This window comes from Juglans regia, chromosome 13 (assembly GCF_001411555.2).
Source record: "Juglans regia cultivar Chandler chromosome 13, Walnut 2.0, whole genome shotgun sequence".
In the NCBI taxonomy this organism is placed as follows: domain Eukaryota; kingdom Viridiplantae; phylum Streptophyta; class Magnoliopsida; order Fagales; family Juglandaceae; genus Juglans; species Juglans regia.
Window position 1 is genome coordinate 39,499,736 of NC_049913.1, and position 25,646 is coordinate 39,525,381.

At 34.9% G+C, this 25,646-nt stretch overlaps 1 protein-coding gene across 1 annotated transcript; it reads left to right on the forward strand.

Annotated features, from left to right (window-relative positions):
- The first annotated feature begins 17,820 nt into the window (after positions 1 to 17,820).
- On the forward strand, positions 17,821 to 20,524 carry LOC108982684 (BAHD acyltransferase DCR). The gene is made up of 2 exons (XM_018954122.2): positions 17,821 to 18,366; positions 19,432 to 20,524. The coding sequence occupies exons 1-2, from the start codon at positions 17,914 to 17,916 to the stop codon at positions 20,335 to 20,337; spliced, it is 1,359 nt and encodes a 452-aa protein (XP_018809667.1). The 5' UTR covers positions 17,821 to 17,913; the 3' UTR covers positions 20,338 to 20,524.
- The last annotated feature ends 5,122 nt before the right edge of the window (positions 20,525 to 25,646 follow it).

Here is a 25,646-nt window from a genome sequence, read left to right on the forward strand (position 1 = left end):
ACCTTGTTTCAACCCTTTCTTTATTTACTTGTTCTTGCTAGTTGTGATGTTGTGCTAGGAATCCAATGGTTAGAGACATTGGCCCCATCACTTGGAATTTTTCTAAGTTGTTGATGAGTTTTATGCATGAGGGGAAGTTGACTGAATTACAAGGGTTAAGGTTGAAACCATCAGTTGTGGAGGATTGTCACAAGATGCTTAGGGCGACTATGTCTAAAGGAAAGGGAATTTGTTACAGATTATGTCTGTCGAATGTGATGGGCAGTATTCTAAAATTTTGGATAGTAATATTACACAGTTGCTGTGAGAGTTTCATGGAGTTTTTAATGAGCCTAAGAGGTTGCCCCCACCCCGTAGTCATGACCATCATATAGTCCTCAAGGAAGGCGCCCAATCCATCACTAATAGGCCCTATCGATACCCCTACTACCAAAAAATAGAAATCGAAAAAATAGTGATTAAGCTACTGAAATCAGGGGTGATAAGACCAAGCTCCAGCCCCTTTTCTTTTCCTGTTTTGCTGGTTCGCAAGGTCGATGGAAGCTTATGAAAGATTAATTGTATTCATTTTCTCTCTATTATGAAAGATTATATATTTCCTTTATGTGCATAAAAAACATTTTAATACTTGCTAATATTCAACCAACATTTTTTTTAATGGTTGCTTAGGGAACTCCTCCACTTGAGTTGGCATGGATTTCGATATGGAGCTCTCGGATAATGAGTGCGTTGAAGAAAGACCTAATAATGATGAAGATAACAATGAAACCATTAAAGAATCCAAGGTCAGAATATAAATTTTATTGAGAAAGAGGTTCAGTCTTACAATATGAAGTATGCTAAGCATATGGAATTTTGGGTCCATAAAAGGAATTCTAGACAAGGAGATGATGGGAAGACTAGATGGTTTGTAACACCCAAACCCAAAACAAGGCCCAAGCTAATCGCAAGTTCTATTAAATTATTTTTGGGTTAATATGTATGAAAAGCTCAAATTAAATTTAACAAATAATTTTGGAATAAGTTACGGACCCAAAATTTGTTATGAAGAAATATGAATTTTTCTTGGGCTTGATAATTAGGTTAAGGTCTTTTAATATTTTATGGACTAAGTGCAACCTTTTAATTTATTTGATAATTGACCCAAAAAATTTATGTGATGAGTTGGATTATTTTAAAATTTGAGAAGAGGCCATTGGAAATTTTGGGAACTTGGCCCAAAAAAATATGGGCAAGATCGAGAGATTCTTAAATCAGTTAAAATGGCCCAACTCACTTCGAAACCTAGAAACCCACGAAAAGGCCTAAGTCCAGTTGCTCAACATCCAGCTTTTTTTTTTTTTCCTCTAAGGTTTTCAACTGCATATATATATATGCTTCTCATGTATGTAGAAATCTCTCTGGGTTGTGGCACATCCCAAAATCTTGTCAATTTCTTTCCCTTTAATATCTCTCCCACGTACAAGCTCACGTGTCGAAAACTACCATTAACTTATTAAGTAGTTATTAAGTAGTGGCAAACCTCCCATAGCCAATCTGTTAGACCTCCACGTCGAGTTGCCTCTAGAGATGCTGCACATGCCCTAGTCATGGTGGGGACATACACCTTGGCTAGCCCACAGGCATGCCTTGGCTCATGGGGTGACACACACGGGGCGCCTTGCATGCATGCATGCCTTGGCCTGCGTGATAGCACACATGGGGCACCCAGCATGTGGGCCAGCGAGGTTAGTGAGCGCCTGCCCATGTGTGCGGCTTAGTGGCGTGACATTGCACGCAACAGCACGCCACGCACGAATGCGAGTTCCAGTGCGCAAGCCCATGCGGACATTGATGGGCCGCGTGGCCATGCGCACGCCCATGTGCCGCACAACCAGCTCACCCCGTGTACTCACTCGTGCCATAACCACTGCCAGAGAGACTCATTTGGGAATGAGCCTTCGGAGGTAACGAGCCTCCTAGCTCCACAACTATCTTGCGCAGGATACCTTCTTGAACAAGTCGACGGGCTCGGAAACCGCTTAAGGTGGATCTAGGGGCCAACGAGCTTCCTGACCACTTTGCATGGGTTACCACATACAAACTCCAAAACTGACAATAAAATGGAAACATTAACAGCAGTTCATGATGGAAAAGGAAAATCTTACTAGCACCATCGAAAAAAAATTATTGGATGAATACCCATTTACATGCCACCGTGCTCGCCAAATACACAGTTGAGGACATCTCCCACCACGTTTGAGCTCCGCGCTCGCATCTTACGCGGTCAAGTATGCCTCTCGCCACGTTCGAGCTCCACGCTCGCATCTTAAGTGGTCGAGTATGCCTCCTGCCACATCCGAGCTCCACGCTTGCATCTTATGCGGTCGTGCACAACTCCCAACTTCTCGCCCGAAAATCTTTATCGCTTAACATGAGTGAAATGAATAACCAAGAACCCACTCTCAGGATTTATTTCTCTACAGGCCTCGGTGGATCATTTCGACTGCATATTTAATATTTAAAGATTCTCAATGTCTTTTTTGGAACAAAATGCCCTTAAGAATCGTGGGCAACTGAATGAGTAAAATATACCAAATCTAGAAGAGCTCAGCCCAAGGGAGAGGTCCAAGACAAAAGAAGAGGGAAGAAGGGGAGACAATGGGGGGACAAGGGAAATGAGGGTGTTAGGAGAAAGGGACAAGAAAAGGAGAAAGTAGAGAGAAGAAAAGATGTCAGGCACGCAAAGGAAAGACAGCCAATCCCCACCACTCCCTATGGACAGGCAAAACGAGGGGCACGCAAAAGGAGTTGCACACTGAAAGAGGGGGGAGATAAAATGAAATGGCCAGACGACTCGAGGGGGACTTCGACTTCTTCTTCAGCTTCTTCAACCTCTCGAAAAGGGGCTCCAACAAGAACAGAATCTCCAACAAATATATTCAAGATCACCATTGTACAATGAGAAATGATGGGAGATGAGAGACTGTAAATAAGCTTATTATAGTGGATATTCACTCTCCAAAAATTTCGTGGACACGGGCTTTGTGCCAAACCACGTAAATCTGTATGTCTCTCTCTTTTACATTATCAGTATTTATTTTCCATTCACTATTATAGACGTACGCACAACTACACCGGACCATACCGGGGGTTCCAGACTGCACCAATCAAGGCTCAGATCGTCATAACGGGTTGAGAATGATTATTTCTTCTATTTCAGCAAGTGTGCGATTTTTGGCATCAATAATAACATTATTAAAAAAAATAACAAATCGTAACAGTTATCCTAGGATGTGATGGATGCAACCACGTGGTGACTAACGTTGGTAAAAAGATGAGGATCAGAGCGTTGAAGAGTTCTTCACATGCCGCACCCGCGTTTAATGAGGAAGGGACCATCATGATGTCTATATTTTTTGAGTCCTTCTACGGGTCAACCACTGTAGGGGTGCACACTTTGCACACCCTACGTGGCTGCACTGTTTATAATTTTTTTAAAAAAAATTTGAAAATAAAAACGTGCGTTTTCATCTTATTGTTTTCTTCTTCCCCAATTCATTCGACTTTGCCCCGCGCGAAAAATTTCCTCCCTCGCCCGCGTCGCATTGTTGCTCTACCCACCGCCACCGGCGACGCCGCCTCTCTGAGCGACCCTTCCCCTGCCCATCCTCTGATTGCACAGTTTGGAAAGGTAAGTGGAGACCAATTTATTCTCTGCTCTCTCCTCTTCCTCTCTTACTTCTTGTTTGTATTTCTCTCTTTACACGCATCTATGCATTTACATTTTACAGGATTTAGGACATATGATTGAAAGAAACCCAAATGAGTATACAAATTAGGCCAAAGGCTATGTTTCCTTTCTTATTTTGATTTATTTTGGGGTTCCGATTAGATACAGTGGCTGCTTTTTTTTGGGACTGTTAATTTGTTGATGAGATTTGTTTCTTGTATTTATAGTTTGGTATAATGGGTCTGCTGATTATTGTATCTTTGATTTAGAAAGGATTTGTTATTGTAATCCTTAATCTTCTTGCATACAGATATGTGGGTACTTGGATACCACTAACCTTTATCTTTAATCAACTTCTATACGTAGAGGTTTACCTATATACGTAAAATTCTAGTTGAAAAGATTGCCCATGTTAGAGAATCAGACATTGTATGCAAGGAATATTGATTTTAAATAATTAATACTCTGCTTGGGACAGCTGCATGCATGTGTTTTTAATCCTATCATATTGTCCTTTAGAGGCTAAAGGGCATCCCACTTAACTACTCTTGTTCAGTTTGTTTCTTATTATTGTCATCTTAACTGGAATTCAATTTGCGAATTCCAAACATAAATATTAGAGCTTATTCCTTTTAAAATTTTGGGCATACAGAAAAACAAACCTTGTTCCTTTTAAGACTTTAGGCATACACCTTTCCTTAGTTGCAACTTGTAAGTGTTTATTATGTTTCTTCTTCCTTAGTCTGTTTTGTGTTGGTGACATAATGTGTTGTGTTTGATTTCTATGGAAATAGAAGTTTTTGTGAAAATGTGATTTTTATGGTAACATGTTTTTTCCATTTTCCTTTTTCCAGATTTGAGAGAAGTTTGTATACCTAGGTCTTATGGTGATATTGGCAATCATTTACTGCTTTTCTGGGTTTGCATTATGTCTTCATTTCTTTAATGTGTTCCCTTATATGGTTGAAAGCAATAAACCTTGTCGAGATTTCTTTTCTTTTCTTTTTGTGTTAGTGTGTCTTGGTGGAACATATTTTTCTCTTCTTGAAGCTTTTGACAATAATTGATGTTCTATTTTCAAACTACATTGTGGTATTTTTTTCTATATTTTTTTGTTCTTTCATATACAGTGCATCTCCCTTGTTTTCAAACGTGTTGTATCATTGTAGGGAATTCGAATGTTTTTGTTAAGTGCGTTGCCACTTTTTAACATTTTTTATGCCCCCCCTTAGGACACATGTTGATCAGGTATACACTACAAAGGCTCTTCATATTAGATCGAGTGCTCCTATAATGCAAGTGGTCTCGACGTGAAATATCATATTTAGTTTTTTCAGATTTTTTTTAGATAATAGTAGTGACTTTTTGTTCATTTAGGTGCAATGGAGAGGATTGCATCTCTCGGATCAGGATAATGATCCAAGATATTAATCATAAATGATGCAGTTTTGGTGATTGGAAGATCCCATGCTTTTGGAAGATAGCTAGTTGATTTTGTATATTTGCTTCATTTTTCTGGTTGATTAATTAGGGGAGGGTCCAATGGTATGTTTGCTCCATTTTTGGAGTTGCAAGATATTTTGTGATGAAGCTACAGTTTTTTGGGAGGGACCAATAGTATATTTGCTCCATTGTTCTGGTTCCTCCATATTTGTAATGAAACTACATTTCTCAAGTTGATTAATGGAGGGGGTATATTATGCTATATTTGCTCTATTTGTTTGGATGCCCCCCTTATTGGTGCATTGGGGTTGCTTGTTATAACATCAAAAGATTGAAGAGTGAAGCAAATTGAGTAGTGGGTGATCTCCCATAGAAACTGAAACTGTTAAGCAGCTGCCTATTCTCTTCTTGAATGTATTGAATCAAAATAGATGGCTTGTTTTTTGCCTTTTATCTAAATGAATGTTGCACTTTGTTTATTTTTAGTTGACTAGTGCGCTTTTTAATCTGGTAAACCCTTTTTTGGGTACAGATAGTGATACATTTCATAACAATTTAGGAGAAAAATCACGTATGAAATTTAATTTAAACTTGAAGAGAAGCTTCATCCTGCATGCTTTATCTCAAAACCTTGAGGGTTTTAGACGAGGGTAAAAGTTCCTCACGAAGACCTGATTCAAGCGGCCACGATTCCAAGAGTTTCAAATTTCTGTTGGGCATTATGTCACCCTGCATCCATTCCCAATTCATCAGAAAATTCACCAAAGTAATGTTCAACATGAATCACATTGATTTTTGCACAGATTCTTGATAATTTGGTTTTGGAACAATAATATCATCTAACAATCAATTTCTTTTACATGTAAAAAGTGGCGACTTATTCACGATTAAGTACTAAAGGAAACTCTTGACAAGAACAAAAAAGAAAAATGAAAAATGTTTCAGACATGGGTTTACAAACCAATACACAGACTTAAGTTATACATTTGTGAGAAACACGAAGAGAGAAAGACTTCATTTTCAGGTGGAAGGCGGGGTTGAAGAGTTGAGGAAGAAAGCCAATGTACAATTCATGCAGTCCCAATGACACGGACATTTATATGGAGGTCCCCAACAGAAAATTAGCTCATCAGGGGAATCAGTCCGTGCTCGAGCCCTGAGGATGTCATTAGCCTCATCTATCAATGCAGCAGCTACCACTTATATTCATTTGACTTCGAGAAGCTTTTTCCAGCAGTACGCATTTCCATATTTTTTTCGGGGTTCGGAGGATCCATTAGACTTCGAGCTATATCGGTCCATAGGTAATCTATAGTGGCATTTCTAGACTTGGGCTTACACTTTTAGGGGCCAAGGTACTTTATAAACGCTTTGGATTTGGGCTTTGGGACTTTCTTCCTACCGAAAACCGAATATCTATATATATGCTTTCAAGCAAATGGGCCTTTCTTGGTTATGGGTTGTGTTTCTAGTCATGCAATTTGTAAATTTGTTTTTGTAAAATTTGTTATAGGTAGATAGATAGAGTTAAAAGAACCTGCTATATATAAAGTAGATCATAGGCTGCTTATAATTCTAACAGATGGATGATCGATTGGAGGAGGGGGCCAGCCTAGCTAGCTGCAATTACTTATTTCGAAGCTCTTGAAAACCGATCTGCTGGACTAGCGATGGATAGATCTCTCAATTGAGACTGGGTCGATCGGCCAAGCAAGTAGTATTAATTATTGGCTATGACAACTAACGCATGGATCACAACCATCCTAACCTTAATCAAAGTAATTGTACAAATATGAAATTAAGCTATATATATATATATAAATATATGTACTGGATTTGATTTGATTTGATTTGATTTGAGCACCAAGGTATTCTTATGAGATCTACACTGCAGACATCAGAGTACGTACTGCATGCAGATTAATGCGAACTTGTATATATATACTGGCAGGTGAGATGTCAGTATTGCATGTGAGAGATGTACGCATTTGTTTTAATTACATGGCCTGGAATTTTCATTACGCTCATGAAAGACGATTCAAACCTGTAATCACTTAACTAGCTTTTAGCTATTTATGCATAATACGTAGTGAAAATACATGGAAACGATATATACATTATATATAAGAAGAGGTGGGTCAGATCCACCTATCAAATTAAAGCTGCAAACCTTAAACCATAACTAATATATAGTAATAGTACTCATGTAGGAGTTAATGCTTAAGGCATTATTCTACTAATTTTGGGAATTGTATTAACCCCACCCACACAACATATAAATATATATATATAAGCCAATTCAAGTATTTTAATTACTCCAGTATCCATGCATCTAACTCTCCAATAATTTTATACAATGTTATTGTAGTAGTAGGAAGTACTGGTTGTAGAGCTAGCTAGCGGGTACCTGTTCCCGATATATCATCCACACACACACACAGAGGCCACAGCTGATCGATCGTTTGTTAATCACTTGGGGGACCCTAGCTAGCTAGCTAGTCACCAAAGTAGTTGATCAGATCAAATTAATATATGAAAGTCGGCATGCATGAGTAATTAGCTCTAACTATATATCGTTGGAAAGGACATTATGTACGCCGTTCAAATTGTTGGACCCATTAATTATTTAACAAATCATGATCATCAGGACCCTCAGCTTCTTTAATAAGTTCCCCCCATCTTTCAAAATTCTTCCACGGATTTACATGCGCGCTTTACATCACCCACCTAATTAAGGCTTCTTATATGCATACATGTATATATATGTACATATAATAAACACACGCAAGTAAGTTAAAACCTCAATAGCGATCTTTTAGATTAACAAATCTTCTCGGTTTTGGATATATGACTCTAAAGTAAAGCTTCTCGGTTTTGGATGTCAGAAAATGCTATTTTTTTTAGATTAACAAATCTGGTAAATAATTGAATAGTGTATATCACACGTCGTACAATAATGGCAGTACAAATATCACGAGAAACCCGGCCAGGGCGGATCATGCGCATCCAGCTTGCAGTACGGCACAAGACAATTATTCATTATATATATCGGCATTGGGAAATGCTATGCATCAGCCCCACACCAGCACACACTTCATATCACTTTTTTTTTTTTTACACTCAATAGGTTGAGTGTGTGCTGGTGTGGGGCTGATGCAAATATTTTTCCTTATTCATTATATATATCGGCGTTCTGGTCTTAATTAAGCAGCTAGTTCTTATATATAATTTTTTTCATGATCTCGAATCGAGTTGAGATGAAATGAATTAAAATTTTTATTAATAAAAATAAATTAAAATAGTGAAATGAGTTTTAGGAAACTCACTTAAGATAAGTGTAAGGGCAAGTTTGAGAGGTGGGATGAGACATAAAATTTTCATCTCATCTCATCGTATCATTACACATTTTTTAATTCTCCATATAAAATATAATTAACAATTCAATTTTTTCAAATCTCAATACAATAATAATACTAAAACATAATATTTTAAATATTAAAACAAAACATAAAATTCTCATCTCACCTCTCAAATTTGTGAATCTCGTGTGTAAAAAGGTCATGTTGAGCTAAAAAAGTTATAGGTTTTACTTATAAAGAAACTTTGAATTGAAATGAATTTAGTGATTTACGAATTAGGCATTTAGATATTAGACTTAACTTAAAATTAAACTAATCAATTGAGTTGAGTTCTAAACGGGACCTTAATGTGCATATATATAGATTTATGTATATATCTATATATACATAAATAGATATGTATATATACATAAATAGATATGTATATATATACATGTTTGGATTCATAAGTCATCTCAGCTCATCTCAACTCATCTCACTACTATTCATTACTATTCAGCAACTTTAACTCACAAATCTCACTACTATTCACAACTCATCTCATTACTATTCATAATCCATCTCAACTCATCTCAAATCATCTTCAAATCCAAACATCAGTAAAGTAAGCCTGATTTCTCAATTAGATTTTTTTTCGCGGAAGTTATATTTAGATGAACCAACTCGATGAATCGGAAATCCTTGCGAATTGACGAGATGATCTAATACCATGTCCATATGAATTTCCATGCATCCTCCCGTGCTGCTATCATACAAAGTTACAGCTTAAAACCACCTATAGCTAGCTAATTATTTTTGTAACTTCACGTATCTGTTAATCTTGAACCCATGCCTAACCGAGTACTATTTCAATTTAGCACGTTATATATATAAATATATATATATTTATATACTAGTTAGGGCATACGTGCAGCATATACTAGTTAGGGCAACGTGCGCTGCACATATGCCTAGTTGGCTACTATTAAATGTTACTAGATGTATAATAGATAATAAAATATGATCAACTTCAGATAGAATCATCGTATAAAGCAAATCATCATATTATCACAAACAGCATATGCGTAAAGATTTTTGACTAAATCATTTCCCTTTTTATCTCATATTATAAATCCTAATATCAATGATTATATCTAATAGTATTTTTACGAGTTCTAGATAAAATAACATATAATGAGAATTTTAGATCTTGTTAGGCAGCAAACTCAAGAATTGAATACACTTAAATGAAATGTAACATCCATAAGCAAATTAAGATTATTTCTTTTACTAAAAATAAAATATTGTTTGGTTAAACTTACCAAAATCTATTGTTTAAAAGGTTAATGTTTCTATAATATTAAAAAATAATATTCTAACAATATTTTATTTAACTTTTAATTTTCATTTCAACTAATCTCATCTCAATTAGGATCTAACCTATAAAAAAAAACCTTAGTATCCAAACTCACCTAATCGGCAAAAGAGCAAAAACATAAGAGAATCGGATTTAATGAAAAAAAAAAAAAGAAGAGAGAGAGAAATTGATAAGAATACTATTCATACATTACTTATTTTCAAATAAAAGTCTATTTGAAAATAGATTTTATTCCAAAATTTTCATATCATATCCCATCTCATTTTTAAACATAATTGAAATACAAAACTTTTAAAATAATCATTACAACTTTCTCAAAATTTCAAATTTCAAATAAAATATAATTTATCTTTTTAAATTTCAAAACAAAAATAATATTATAAAATTATAATCTAAGTGTCTTATAATATTTTAATTTTACAATATTTTTTATTTAACTCTTTCTCTCTTTCAATTATTTTTTATAAAATTTCATCTCATCTAACTCTCTCTAACATTATATAAATTTTCAGAGAAGGAAAAAATTAAAAATGTTCTAATATATATTAACATATTCTAGACCATATTACTTAACACTACAAATAATGTTAAATTATTGCGTTAGTTTAAAGGCAGTTTAGCTCTTAATTTAAGAATGTAAACCACATCATCTTAATTTACTTCAAAAATTTTCATAACTCTTTTTAATATTATTAAAACATAAACATTATAAGAAATAATAAGAATGAAAAACATTAATTTATTTAACATTTTCACACTTGGCTAAATAAAATAATAATAATGACATATTATATTTTTAAATTATTAAGAAGTTATAATTTATTTCCTTATGAAAATTTGTAATTATACTAACCAATCTACTATTATTACTCTTAATAATTATAGTTGGATGCGCATGTTGTATATTTGTTATTTCCAAAATAAATATATAATGTGTCAGTTTTAAAATTCAAAACTAGAGTAGTAAGTATTGAATAATTTAATCATATATTTTATAAAGTCTCATCATTTACGTTTAAAAAAAGATAATGATAGGGTTACTACCCTATTACTACCCAATTACTACTTATAGTTAATTTCAAGTTTTTTTGTTTTTTTATCATTTTCTTTGAAGTATTTTTTTAACATCCTTAATCGAAAAAATTAAAAAAATATATAATTTTATTAATAATCACTTCATTAACCATTAAGTAAAATAAAAAAAATCAAATATAAAAGAGTAGTAAATGAGTAGTAAGATAGTAGTAACCCTATCATTTTCCTTTAAAAAAAATTAAATAAACTATAGTACATTAGAAACTATAGATCTACCTCAAATAGTATAATTAATTTCAGGTTAATTAATAAACTATTCAATTTATCCAGAAATAAAAAAAATATTTAAGTTTATTTCTTAATAAATCATGAAACAAAAATCATTAATAAGGAAAAAATTAGATTTATACTGAAATGTAACAATTGAATTCAATATTTACATAATTCAAAATTAAAGGAAATAAAACACAATAAAATACAATAAAAACACAGCCGCTCCTATTAAAAAAATAATAATAATTAGAAAAAAAAAATGAGATGCGGCTTGGATTCGTCGTGACAGTTAACGGCGTCACAATATGAGCTGATATTGGAAGGGGAAGAACGCTGGACGGAGGGGAAAAGAATGGGTGGGGCGGTGTTAGCCACGCCGGCGTGCGGCGGCGCACTGGAGGCGACAAAGAATCGGACGGGCCGCGGCGCGGGAGAAATCAGGGGCAAAATAGGAAGAATGTCAGTGGCAAAACCAAAATTTGGGAATAGAAGCAGGGGTAAAATTGGAAACGAAAATATTAGACGAAAATACTGTTTATAGGCGATTCGCACTTTATATATAAGTAGATATATATATATATATGTATATATATATATATGATAAATAGGTCAGCCAAAAATCAATCCAACTGATCTGATGCATGGGTTGTATCAGACATGTGGGTCATATTCTACTGACTTTTTTATTTTTTTCTTTTTAAATTCAATCGACACAAGTAGAACCATTGTGTCGATTGGGCGTGGGATCGAGTGAGTTTTGAGTTTAGTCTTACAAGCGATGGTGACCACAATTGATACAGCAATAGGAAGGCTTTATTAAACATTCCAAGCACTGATTAAGAAACTAAATTAAATTTGTAATCGGGCAAAGTTTTAAGTACTAGTAAGTCATTGAATGGGGCTTGTGAACTTCTAAGCCAGGTAGCCCTTTCACGAAGAGATGTGATGGTGGTGGAAGGGGTGATGCATCTCCTCGCTGGCAGCGAGAGGCACCAGCATGTACACTGGCCAATGTTCCCTTATTATTTCAACGTAAATAAGGTCTACACTTAACCATACAACAGTGACATACACATAGATTAATTCTAACTAATACCTATCACCAACACTTAAATATTAAATTCATCTTCAATACACCCTAACAGCCTAATCAACTAGATAAATTCTCAACAATTTACAATACTAAATTTTAACAAATGTTATATTCAAAATTCGTTAAATATATCATTTACGAGGAATGAGAATTTACCTAATATTATCATTTATGATAATAAAACTGCAAGGAGCAATGACTATGGGTGGAGGTTACACACACAGAGAATATATATATATATGTAAAGTTTAGAGAGAGAGAGTAAAATAAATAACATATATATACACACGAAGGGTTAGAGAGATATATATATATATATTATATATATATATATGGGGGGTTGTGAGTAACGGGAAGGAAGGGGGTGGGGAACTTACAAGAAGTAAGGAGAAAGGGTGGGGGAATAGAAAAAGAAAGCAGAAATGCTTCTGACCGGAGACACCTAAATGTGGTCTTATCGAAGACCAATAGAGAGCTGACACGTAAGTCTTCCTCAATTGTGACAGTGGGGACACATACAGGAGATCATGTGATTCTCCTTCCCAATCGAGACTCTCCCTCTCTCCAATAATGCTCACAGGATCGCTCAACTCTCCCCCTCTCCCCTTCTGAAATCAATCGAGTCTCTCTCTCCTTCCAAACTTCAATCGCTTGACTCTCCCTCTCTCTCCTTCCATTGACTCTCCCTCTCTCTAATTCAATCGGTCGACTCTCTCTCTCTCTCTCATTCCCTCTCTCTCGCAGGAAGTTCCTCCCGAAATCAATCGGTCGACTCTCTCTCTCTCTCCTTCCCTCTCTCTCATTCGATCTCCCTCACGAAAACCCTCCCAACTGTTGACCACCTCAGGTACACAATCCCTAAGTTTGTTTTTTGTAATCCCTAATTTTTTATAATCCCTATTTCTAATGGTGTGTGTTTTGTTGTAGGATTTTTGAGATTTTTGGCTTTGATTTTTCACTGTCCACACAACAACGAACCAAGCATTTCACATGGTCAATGTTTTTTTTATTGCATTTCATTTTCCAAACAAATTGCTATATTTGTTATCCTCTTTGTGGGATTCTGAATATGAGTACTAACTCTAGAGAACTTAAGGTAATCTGATTGGGTTTGTGCAGAGTTAGTCTACTGGTTTCAGTTCTTTTGAAATGAAAGTGATCTTTGTTGTTTTGTTTCTATTAATTTCCTCCGACATGTTGGGGTATATGTTGTGTAATGCTTGTTCTGGTTCAACTTCAGTATTTTTTTCCCAAGGCAATGGTGTGAATTTGAATAGCAGTTTGAATAGTAATTTGATAATATTGGGATTGAATCCTACATTGATTACATTGTTTTATGTTATAATGAAGGATTTTGGGTGGAGTTCGGATCAAGGTTTTGAATTTCGTTCCGTACCGGCCGGTACGGTCGAAATTTTTCGTACCGGCCAAAATATCGGCCGTACCGGCCTAAATTTCGGCCTGTACTGGCCTCAATTTCGGCCGGTACCGACCGATATTTCGGCCAGTGTTTTTTTTTTTTTTTCATTTTTTCAAACTATAAGTTTATTTTTTAACCCTCAATTCAGACTAGACTATTTATAATTTATATATATATGTATTTATATATAATTTATTTATATGTAAACTATTATTTTTATATATAATTTTTATATATAATTTATTTATATATCGATCATTCCGAAATGTTATCCCGAAATGCTATCCCGAAACGGTACCGGTACCGAAATATTTCGTTCCAGTGCCTAGACCGGTACAGCGTCCGGTACGATATTCAAAACATTGGTTCGGATAGTGATGGTGTTGAGATATTAACGACTAGAAACTGTCCACAAGGTGTAAATGAAACTATTGAGATTGAAACTGTAGAAGATCAATGTGATTTGAATGTGAGAGATGACGTGAATTTGAGAGATTTTGATGATGATAGAGTGAATGTGAAAAATGGAGATGAGTCAATTTCAAGTCTACTTCTAGTAGTGGACTTTTTGAACCGTTCATTGAGAAAGAACTTATGAAGTTGAGGATGCCCAAGCATTTTACAAGGAGTATGCAAGATGAAAATGTTTTGCAATGAGGACCAACCACATGCAATTATCAAGATGAGATAAAAAATTAATTGGAGTACACTATGTTTGTACAAGGGAGAGATTTAGGCATGAAAGTCTCAAACAAAAAGAAAGACAAATTCTCAAACTCGCTGAAACAAATATTGGGTGTAAAACTATCATGTGTATAAAAAAAATAGTGAAAGGTGAAAAGTATGCAAGTTCGTGCCTGAACACAATCATGAGCTACTCACACCAAGAAGTACTAGTATGTTTCGTGGACATAGATGAGTGACACGTGTACAAAAAAAATCATTCTCACTTTGAATGAGTCTGGTGTACCGATAAGGAAAATAATGTATGTGTTAAGCAAAGAAACAAATGGTGATTTTAACATTAGTTGTATTGGAAATGACGTAGGAAATTATTTGAAAAATAAAAGAAGAAAATTGTTTAAAGAGGGAGATGCACAAAGGTTGTATGCATACTTTCTTGAATTACAGTGTAAAGAACCTGTGTTTGTGTATTCCATGCAGGTTGATGAGCATGGGTGTATGGGAAGCTGTTTTTGGGCAAATGCAAGATCAAGGTTTGCATATCAATATTTCAGAGATGTTGTCACGTTTCATGCGACCTGCCTCACAAATGTTTATAAGATGTCATTTATGTCGTTCTCAGGAGTTAATCATCATCACCAAACCATAATATTTAGTTGTGTGTTGTTAGTCAATGAGACAACTGAATCCTATATATGGTTACTAAAAATATAGCAGGAAGCAATGCTTGGGCATACTCCTTCAACCATTATTACTGATGATGACAAAGTTATGGTCAAGGTCATTGTAGAGGTACTCGCAAATACAACTCACCAGTTGTGTTTGTAGCATATTTTTACAAAAAATTTCAGAACATTTGGCACATGTCTATAATAAATTTTTAGACTTTCAAAAAGAGTTTCATCATTGTATCCATGATATAATAACATCTGATGAGTTTGAGGAGGAATGAGTTTATGTTATATTAGATCTATTTTTAAAACATATCACGTCAATTAGTACAATTGAAAATAACAAAATTTATTTTTAAAAGAGTAATGCTACTCATCATTTCATGATATGATATTATATTTTACTTATGAATCATCATTTAATACTACATCATAAAAGAATGAGAAAATTAATGATGAATAGATTTTTTCTTTCTAAAATGATTTTGAAATGCATAAATACTTATAAATAAAAGCAAGGTCTGCTTTTGCTTTTTTATCAAGAAATAAAAAAAGTATTTAAAATATATATAATATGATGATAACAATTTACTATTTATCTTACATATTCTCATTTAAATTATATTAATTGATGTACGATATTTCAAATTATTTTTATTTAAATAATAGACTTATAATTCAAAACTAAAAGTGTAAAAAAATAAGTGAATCGGTAAAGTGGACCGGATCGAACCGAATTGAATCGGTGGATTTGGTCTAATACCGAGTTTGGTTCGGTCTGATTCCGATTTTTCTTTTTTTAAAACCAGATCGAACCGAATCAAATCGGTTCATATATATTATAATTTTTTATATTATATAAAATTTTTATATCTAATATATAACATATATAAAATAGTTTTGTATTACGTGATAAATTACTAATTAATATAATTTTAAATTTTAAAATCTTATATCATTATAATCTATTGTATTAATAGTTATACTAATATCATATCATTATATATTATAATATACTATAATATATCACTATAGTCTATAATACAATTATAATATATATATTATAATATACTACAATATACTATTATATATATATATATATTATATAATATAGTATCTAGTATATTAAAATCGAAAAATCGGATCGAACCAGACCGAAATCAGTAAAATTGAAAGTATTGATTTAAAAGAGAAATTGATACAAAATCGATACATACCGATTCAGTCCCAAATTTTGTTTAAAATAAAACCAAATCGAACTGATTACACTCATATTCAAAGCTACTTGGCACACAGATCAAATTGTACTAATTGACGTGACTTGATATAAAATAGGTCATTGTATCTGTTTATGTTAGACATTTCATTTTCAAGTGGTATGTAAGGGTTATACCTTGAGGTTGTTCAGCATCGGCTGCCTAATTACGGGGCGGTTGTACGAGGAATGAGTTTTCTTTTCTTTTTTTAGGAAGTACGAGGAATGGTTTTGACTTCAACGAAGTCCGCCATGGTATATTCTAATGTAAGATATATAGTCAACTATATTTATAAGTTATAACTAATATGCACTATATAAATATATCATGATACATACATATCATATGAATCACTCATGTATGGATCATTTGTGTTTTGTTATCTAACGAGTCAGAATCGGGTTTTACAGAAGTCTGTCCACGAGAACATGCATGGACTCGACAGAACCGAGTGAATTATAAAATAGTTTGTATCGCAATACAGTGCAAATTAGTACATTAGTAACTTATAAAAACTCGATCGATTAAGGTGAGTTTGGATTTTAAATTCATCTCAATTCATCATTATAATTTTTTCAAATTTTAATATAAAATATAATAAATAATTTAATTTTTTTAAATCTCAAAATAATAATAATAATATTGAAAAATAATATTCTAACAATATTTTATTATCTCAACTTAATTCAACTCAACTCACTTCAATATCCAAAGACATCCTAATAGTTTTTATTCAAAAGATCACTCGGGACGTACGCAACATTTTTGGACAATCGCAATCAAATGTGGTTGCAAATAATTTTATTTTTTTAAATATCTTTAATTATTAATTAATGATGTTTAAAAAATGATTAAAAAAAAAGAGAGAGATGCGAGGTCTTGATCACTGCACGTACGGTTGATCATCGAGCTCCTGCAGATCGAACACCTTACACATATTGCGAGGTGATTAGTTTTGAGCAATTACGCAAGGCTGGAAAGTTCTTGGTTTAGGGCTGGTTTAGGCTTTTGATTAGTTTTTAAATTCACTTCAATTCATTTTAATTTATTATTATAAATTTTTTAAATTTTAATATAAAATATAATAAATAATTTAAATTTTTTAAATTTTTAAATAATAATAATATTAAAAAATAATATTCTAATAATATTTTATCATCTCAATTCAATTCAATTCAATTCAATTCAACATCCAAACGCAGTTTTAGACTAAAATTTAAAATTTTGGAAATTTATCATTTTATTATTATAATTTTTTTAAATTCTCACATAAAATAAAATAAATAATTTAATTTTTTTAAAATTTTAAAATAAAAATAATATTAAAAAATATATTTTAATAATTTTTTATTTAAATTTTTTACTTTAATTTTAACCTATTTCATTTCATTTAAAAAAATAAAGTATAACTAATCAACTGCCACCAACATTGGCCACGACAGAGGCCTAACAGGCTAGCAAATTAATGGGCCACAACTGCTCCTATGAAAACTCATTAATGCACCTCAACGACATTTATTTTATTATAAGTATAACTTGAACCATGTATCAAGTCATATCTTGAAAACTCAAGCTAGCTTTTCTTTGATTCAAAATCGTTTTCATCATCCATGGCAGCTGAATTTGGGCAAGAGGGGGAGATGAGGACCGTGAGAATATCTTCCAAAACCCATGTCATGCCCCGCATGAAACTAGGAAGAAGAGAATGCCAACTGGTAACATTTGATCTTCCATACATAGCTTTCTACTACAACCAAAAGCTGCTATTTTACAGAGGGATCAGTGACTTTGAGGACATTGTGGGGAAATTAAAAGATGGGCTGGGTGTGGTTTTGGAAGACTTCTATCAGCTTGCAGGGAGACTAGGCAAAGATGAAGAGGGGGTCTTTAGGGTGGAATATGACGATGAAATGGACGGCGTGGAGGTGATGGAGGCCACCGCTGAGGGCATTGAAATAGCTGATCTGACGGTCGAGGACGGCACCGGCACTTTGGAGGAGTTGATACCTTACAATGGTATCTTGAACTTGGAGGGCCTTCATAGGCCTCTGTTGGCAGTGCAGGTAACAGTACTTGAATTTGATCAAGCACAGCCGCGTTTTTTTTTTTTTTTTTTTTTATGCAATTTCAACAAAAATACTGCTTTGTAACCATTTTCTTCTAATTGGATATAATTAAGCTTAATAATTTAGGGTAAAACCATTCTTGATAGCTAGCTCTAGTTTCAACGACCATTGCAGGATGATCCAACATATTGCATGTATGAATTTGGTCTCCCTAAAATAATTATTTATATATAGATTTAGCCTTATATCAGATCAGATTTGTTCTTTAGTCTTTTTTAACATATTGCATGTATGAATTTAGTCTTTTTTAACCCCCAACGAAAAATGAGATCAGATTTGTTACATACATTTATGAGGGGCAACCAGATTGTCAGTGTGATCATTATGAGATTAACTTATTCATAAATGTATTTTCTCTTATTGTCATTTTTACTATTTTTTTGTTTGTTTTGTGTGACTGCTCACGGGCACTAGTACTACTAGTTCAGCTGCCCTGTGCCTTACTACGACTCTCAAATATTACTTCACAAACTCTAATAGTGTATGCCATGCACCAGTTAATCAGGCTTCCAAGACTCAAACATTTCAAAATAAATGCTATCTACCTCCACCCTCATAATTAATGGTCCATTGACATAGGTGCATATGAATAGGACCAGTACCAACGTCTACCAGCTAGCTGTCCAAACCAGACCGATATTCTTTAAGTACTTCATGATCCATCTCACCCTTTTGATTTTTATTTTATTAAATATCATTAAAAACTGTTTGACAGTCACACATTTAGAATTATTACATACATAAATAAATTATATAAAAATAAATTTATAAATTAATATAATTTTATGATATTTATTAAATTTATTTTATAATAAAAATTATTTTTTATTATAATATATTATATTAAATTACGTTAATTTATAAATTTATTTTTATATAATTTAAATATTTTTTAATATATATAGCTTACATTTCGGGTCAAAACATCACTTGACATCTCGTTTGACCGGAGCCCCCATCTTACGATAAGAACAATAATGTTTCTTTTAATTCCCTTCCCAGTTAACGAAATTGAAAGACGGACTGGCGATAGGATGCGCATTCAACCACGCCATCCTCGACGGGACCTCCACTTGGCACTTCATGAGCTCCTGGGCCCAGATCTGCGGTGGGTCACCTTCCATCTCTGTCCCACCCTTTCTGGACCGCACCAAAGTCCGTAGCACACGCGTGAAGCTCGACCTCTCACTCCCCAACTCGGACCCGCTCGCCTCATCCAACGGCGACGCAAAGCCGGGCTCCAAACCCCAACTTCGGGAGAAACTTTTCAGGTTTTCCGAGGCAGCCATTGACAAGATTAAGTCAACGGTCAACTCAAAAACTCCATCAGGGGACGCCTCAAAACCCTTCTCCACATTTCAATCCCTCTCCGTCCACATCTGGCGCCATGTAACCCATGCACGTGAACTGAAACCAGAAGACTACACAGTCTTCACCGTCTTTGCCGATTGTAGGAAAAGGGTGGACCCGCCGATGCCAGAAAGCTACTTTGGAAACCTAATCCAGGCCGTATTCACAGTGACGGCAGCCGGTCTGTTATCGGTCAACCCGCCAGAGTTTGGTGCGTCAATGATTCAAAAAGCGATAGAAATGCATAATGCCAAGGCGATAGAGGAGCGGAACAAAGAGTGGGAGAGTTCACCGAAGATATTTGAGTTTAAGGATGCTGGAGTGAACTGCGTGGCAGTTGGGAGCTCGCCAAGGTTCAAGGTTTACGAAGTGGACTTCGGGTGGGGGAAGCCGGAGGGAGTGAGAGGTGGGTCCAACAATAGGTTCGACGGAATGGTGTACTTATACCAAGGAAAAGGGGGTGGAAGGAGCATTGATGTGGAGATTAGCTTGGAGGCTGGGACCATGGAGAGGCTGGAGAAAGACAAGGAGTTTCTTATGGATCATCATCTGGTTTAATTAATTAAGGAATTAATATTTATTCATGAGCACTATATCTATCAGGAATATTTTAAGGCCATGCATGCAAGTATTTATGTGATTTCTATATCATGATCGGGATGATGAGATCATGAATCATGATCAATGTTTGTGCTGCTTTGCTGATCTTTTATTGAATTTCTTAAATCTTATGGTTTATTAACTACTTCAGTTGGTCTATATATTTATATATATAGTTTGATCGACTAATTAATTATTACGTAATTAATTATAATTAAATTTTGGGTATTGTTCTACCAGTCGTCTTAGGTCTTTCGCTAATTTGTGGATATTTATAAATTTCATTAATATAAGGTTTTTAATATTAAGTATATTTATAGTGATTAATTAATTAGGGACAATATTTTATCTTGGATTAATGGATATCACACAAATATTATGTACTATCCCAATCGAGTACAAAGAACATCGAGATATTTGTGCAGGGATTATATAATGTATAATTTGGAATTCTTGCATGAGCAAGTGGGCGGGCGGCCCATATGCAACATGAATGATGAGATGATGATGAAGTTGCATGTTGTGTAATATTTTGCCAATTTGACTATGGTGCTTAATTAATATTTAGTGTGATTCTTCCTTTATTGATCAGTGGAGTGTGGATATTTATGTACTTTTTAGGACGCTTTCAAAGACGAGGGATGGATCGTTTATAATTAACAGCACATTTTCCAAATAGCTAGCTGTTCAATTAATCTCCGTGGGTTTCTCCAAAAGCCTTTGTTAACACAACCAATACAAACCCAACTTTTGTAAGCTCTACCACTGTCTTAGAATGTGCTGTTAATGAAGATATATAGCATGAAAGGTCACGATCGATTGTGCATGGTACTAAAGACAACGCTTCATCCAAGATTAAACTCAAATGCTCTAAAGATAAGGGCATGTCATGATAACCCCGTTTGGAAAGTAAAAATGTTTCATCTCATCTTATCATTACAATATACTCATTACAAGTTGTACTGAATCAATATAAATACAAGTATGTTATAGAGGTTGATTATCTTGATTATCCTCTTATTTTCAAACTTGTTCATGACATTAGAGTCATTGGCTTGCGCCTAGTTGAGTCTATTGCTATAACAAGGTTGATCCTGATTCTCGATTGTAAGCTATTATGTAGCAAGAATTTGATGCTCTTATGGAGTATTGGACTTGGTCACTATGTCTGAGACAACCTTACAACAACATTATCATGAGGAGAAAGTGTGTTTATAAAATTAAACAAAATGGATGTATCTAATGCTTCTCTCTGTGGCTCTAATTTACTTGAGAAAGTCTACATGGAGTAATCTCAAGGTTATGTTGTGACGCCCATGACCCCCACATCGATAAGGACCGCAACGTCGGGATGTTGTCCACACGGATCAAACACACCTCGCTAACAAGATGTGTGCACATGCTTAAAATAAAATGGAGAACAGTTAGTTATATTCGCAACAGAAATAAAATAAAAGGGTCATAATCAATTCTAATTAACAATACTGGAAAAATTAATTACATCCCAACCACAATATCCATAAGTTACTTGTCACAAACCCATAAGCAAAAGAATAATACAATCATTCGGTCTTTTTGTAAAGTTCAAATACAGCACTTAATCAAAATGGGGGAAAAACCTCAATCCTCTGACGATGCCAAATCCCCATGCTCATAACCACCTCCAGACTCTTTCTCTGCATCAAAATTTATGGTCTCGAGCGGGATCATAGTGAGACGACCATGAAGAGATTTCGCAAAATCTTAGTAAGTGAGACTAAGACTAAGACTCAAGAATACATGCAAGTAGAAATGAAAATTATGCAAACAATTTATGAAATAAGGAGAAATTATAATTTGGCATTTCACATTTAACCAAATTCAAGCATAACCAATTAGTAGTCGATATCAGCCATTTGACACATGAAAAGAAAATGATAGTTTATATAGCACAATTTACCAAATTAAACACGACCAAGTAGACCTCATGGTTATCTCCAGCGACCAACTATCTGAGCGTGCCTAGCTCCCACCAATCAAGGGGCTCCCACTAGACCCGAGACATTTATACTCTTGAAGTCTCAGTAGGGTTTCACTTGGCCAGAGACATTTATACATGTTGAAACTATTTCAAGAAGCACACGCTGCAGCTGAGACATTTATACCCCCTAGGTCTCAGTTAGTTTCACTTGGTCAGAGACATCTATACCCTCTAAAACCATGTCAAGTAGCACACATTAGGCCTGAAACATTTATACTTTCTGAAACCATTTCAAGTAACACGCACTCGACTGAAGACATTTATACACTCTAGGTCTCAACTGGTTTCACTTGGCCATAGAAGTTTTTTACTCTCTGAAACTTAATCGATTCGAGTTTAATAAAAAATATAGCAATTTTATAGATTTCAGTTTACACACAAATACAGTTCAGTGGCAAGATGATCAGCAACAAATATCAGTTAAGATGCAATCCAAGAGTACAATAGTTAATTACATCAGGAAAGACAAAACAGATGGGAAATTCTCTAACAAGCACTCACGTGCTATGATCCAGTGCAAGGGAGAAGATTTAAAACAAACATTCACAAGTTGTAAGCTCATGCAATAGCGGAAAATTTCAGCACCCCATTGCAACTGAACAATAGAGTGGATGTGGAAAAATCTCCCTTATTATAACATAACAGCAAAAACATTTCAAATAAAAAGGTATCCCAGCACTAGTGCAACCAAATAACAAATGGAAAGAAAGTGTTTGTTCTATCATAAAACCAAACCAAAAATCTCAATATTTCACAAGGGCCCTTGGCCACAAACAAAACTACAAAGAGAAACTCAACACTTCACAGGGGCCATCTGCCACCACACAAACCACAATCAGAACTACATAATAATCCCAACAGTTCGTAAAACTACACAGATCACAATTCTTAGTTTCCATCAACATTTATTTTCAAGGTTAGTTTCGAGAACCAGTTACCACTTTATAAGAACTCCATCTCTACAATTTCCCATTAGCAAACATCCCAAATTAGTCAACCACATAGATTTCCAAGCCTAGCATTTATTGCCAAAATCAAAATCAAATCTACAATCATACTCACTCTCAGTTTCAAGTAGTCATCAACTAATTGATTCAAGTAAATAGAAGTATATTTCATGGGTAGAGCTAATAATTATCTTACCCAACTTGGAAAAGTATTCAATCAGACTTGTGGAGCGAATGTCACTACACAAAGGACGTTCGATAAAGTGAGGTGGCCTGAATTTTGTGTAACGGCCTCCATTGTAAACTGTGGCAGTATCAAAGAGGGGACAAACAAAGGGTTAGAAAGAGAGACATACGAGTTTGAGAGGGAGAAACACAAGAAGAGAGGATAGAAAGAGGTGACGAATAGAGAAGTGGACAAAGGGCTTATCGGCACTAGGGTACGACATGCTAACAACTACGACGTATTCTAGCTGGGCGAAGTACAATAAGTGAAAGGTGGTGACTGCAAGGTAGAGATCGAGGGACTAGAAACAGTGGTCATGGAATGGAGGATGGCGGTGTCATGGTGTAATTGGGAACCGAGAGGCAGAGGGAGAGTGCAAGAGAGGGAGAAGAGAAATTAGAGGTAAGGAGAGTCAGACCAAGAGAAAGACTTATCGATGGCATTGCGCAATGCCTTGAGTGGCGGTGGGGCAAGGCGGCGATGAGCGACAGGCAATAACAAAATGGAGGGAGAGAAGAGAGCTATTTAGGAGGTGTTTTGCACAAGGATGTTAGGGGATGGACGAACTGCACATGAAAGGAAAGCCTCGTGACAAACGACAGTGGTGGAGAGAGAAACAAATAAACAAAGAGATGATTGGGAGAGAAATAGGCAGGGTTGTTCGGCACAGGAGGGGGAGGGAGATGGCTTCGTTTGGTTCCTAAACCCATCTCAACTCATCATTATAACTTTTTCAAATTCCAATACAAAATATAATAAACAATTCAATTTTTTCAAATCCCAAAATAATAATAATATTAAAAAATAATATTCTAATAATATTTTATCATCTCAACTCTTCTCAACTTAACTCAGTTCAACATCTAAAGAGAGGGTGGAAGAAATCAGGGTTTAGGTTTTTCTGGAGTCCAAAACCACATCATTTTGGTGCTAGGCTGGGCATACTTCTAAAGGCTTGGGGCCTTAAGGATGGGTTGGGCTTAGGCTTGTTGGGGATGGGCTTCTCATATGTTAATTTTGAGCATCCAACTCATGTTTGCAGACTACCCAAGATCATTTATGGCCTCAAACAAGCCCATTTGGCGTGGTTTAATGAACTCTCATCCTTTCTCTTGGACCTTGGTTTCACTGTATCACTGGTTTATTCTTTTTTGTTTATATATCACTATTAAGATAATATATTGCTTCTCCTATTATATGTTAATGATATAATATTCTCAGGTACTCATTTTGGAGTCATTCACTTTCTTACATCTCGGCTACAAACTGAGTTCCCCTCAAAGACTTGGGGCCTCTCGGGTTCTTCCTTGGCGTCTAGGCTACTCACACATCATTGTACTTGCAACCTTCTTAAATCAAGTACATCATTGATCTTCTGATAAGGATCCATATGCTTGGTGCCTAGCCCTCCATGACTACTTGTCCTTCAGGCTGCAAATTATCCCAATTTGATGGTGAGACCCTCTGTGATCTAGCTGATTATATACATGTTGTTGGATCCGTGTAATATTGTACCTTGAGAAGACTTGGGATAGCCTTCTCGGTTAATCAAATTTATCAACATATTCCCCACCTTATTTCAGTGCATTGGACTGCTACAAAAAGGGTGTTACGCTACTTGAAAGTAAAAGTTGATCAGTGTAATTTTGCTAGACAACAGCCTTGATGACAAACGATCTACTTCAAGTCTTGTTGTGTTTCTCAACAACTCCATAGTCTCTTGGAGTGCCAAGAAGTAGTATCTCGGTCAAGCAATGAAGCTGAGTACCACTCCCTTGCTTTAGTCACTGCAGAATTCTATTGGATATGTACGTTACTTCGAGATCTCCATATTTATCTTCCATCTACAAGTATATTTTGGTGTGATAATGTCAACACTTTATATCTAGCCCCTCATGTCTTCCATTCTCATACCAAGTACATCGATGTAGATTACCACTTTGTGCATGAAAAAAGGTTCTTAACCGAGATATTCTCATTAAGTATATATCCACACAAGACCAAGTTGCAGATTCTTTCACCAAGAGACTGTCATCCCCTCGTTTTCTTTATCTCAAGTCCAAGTTCATGGTGG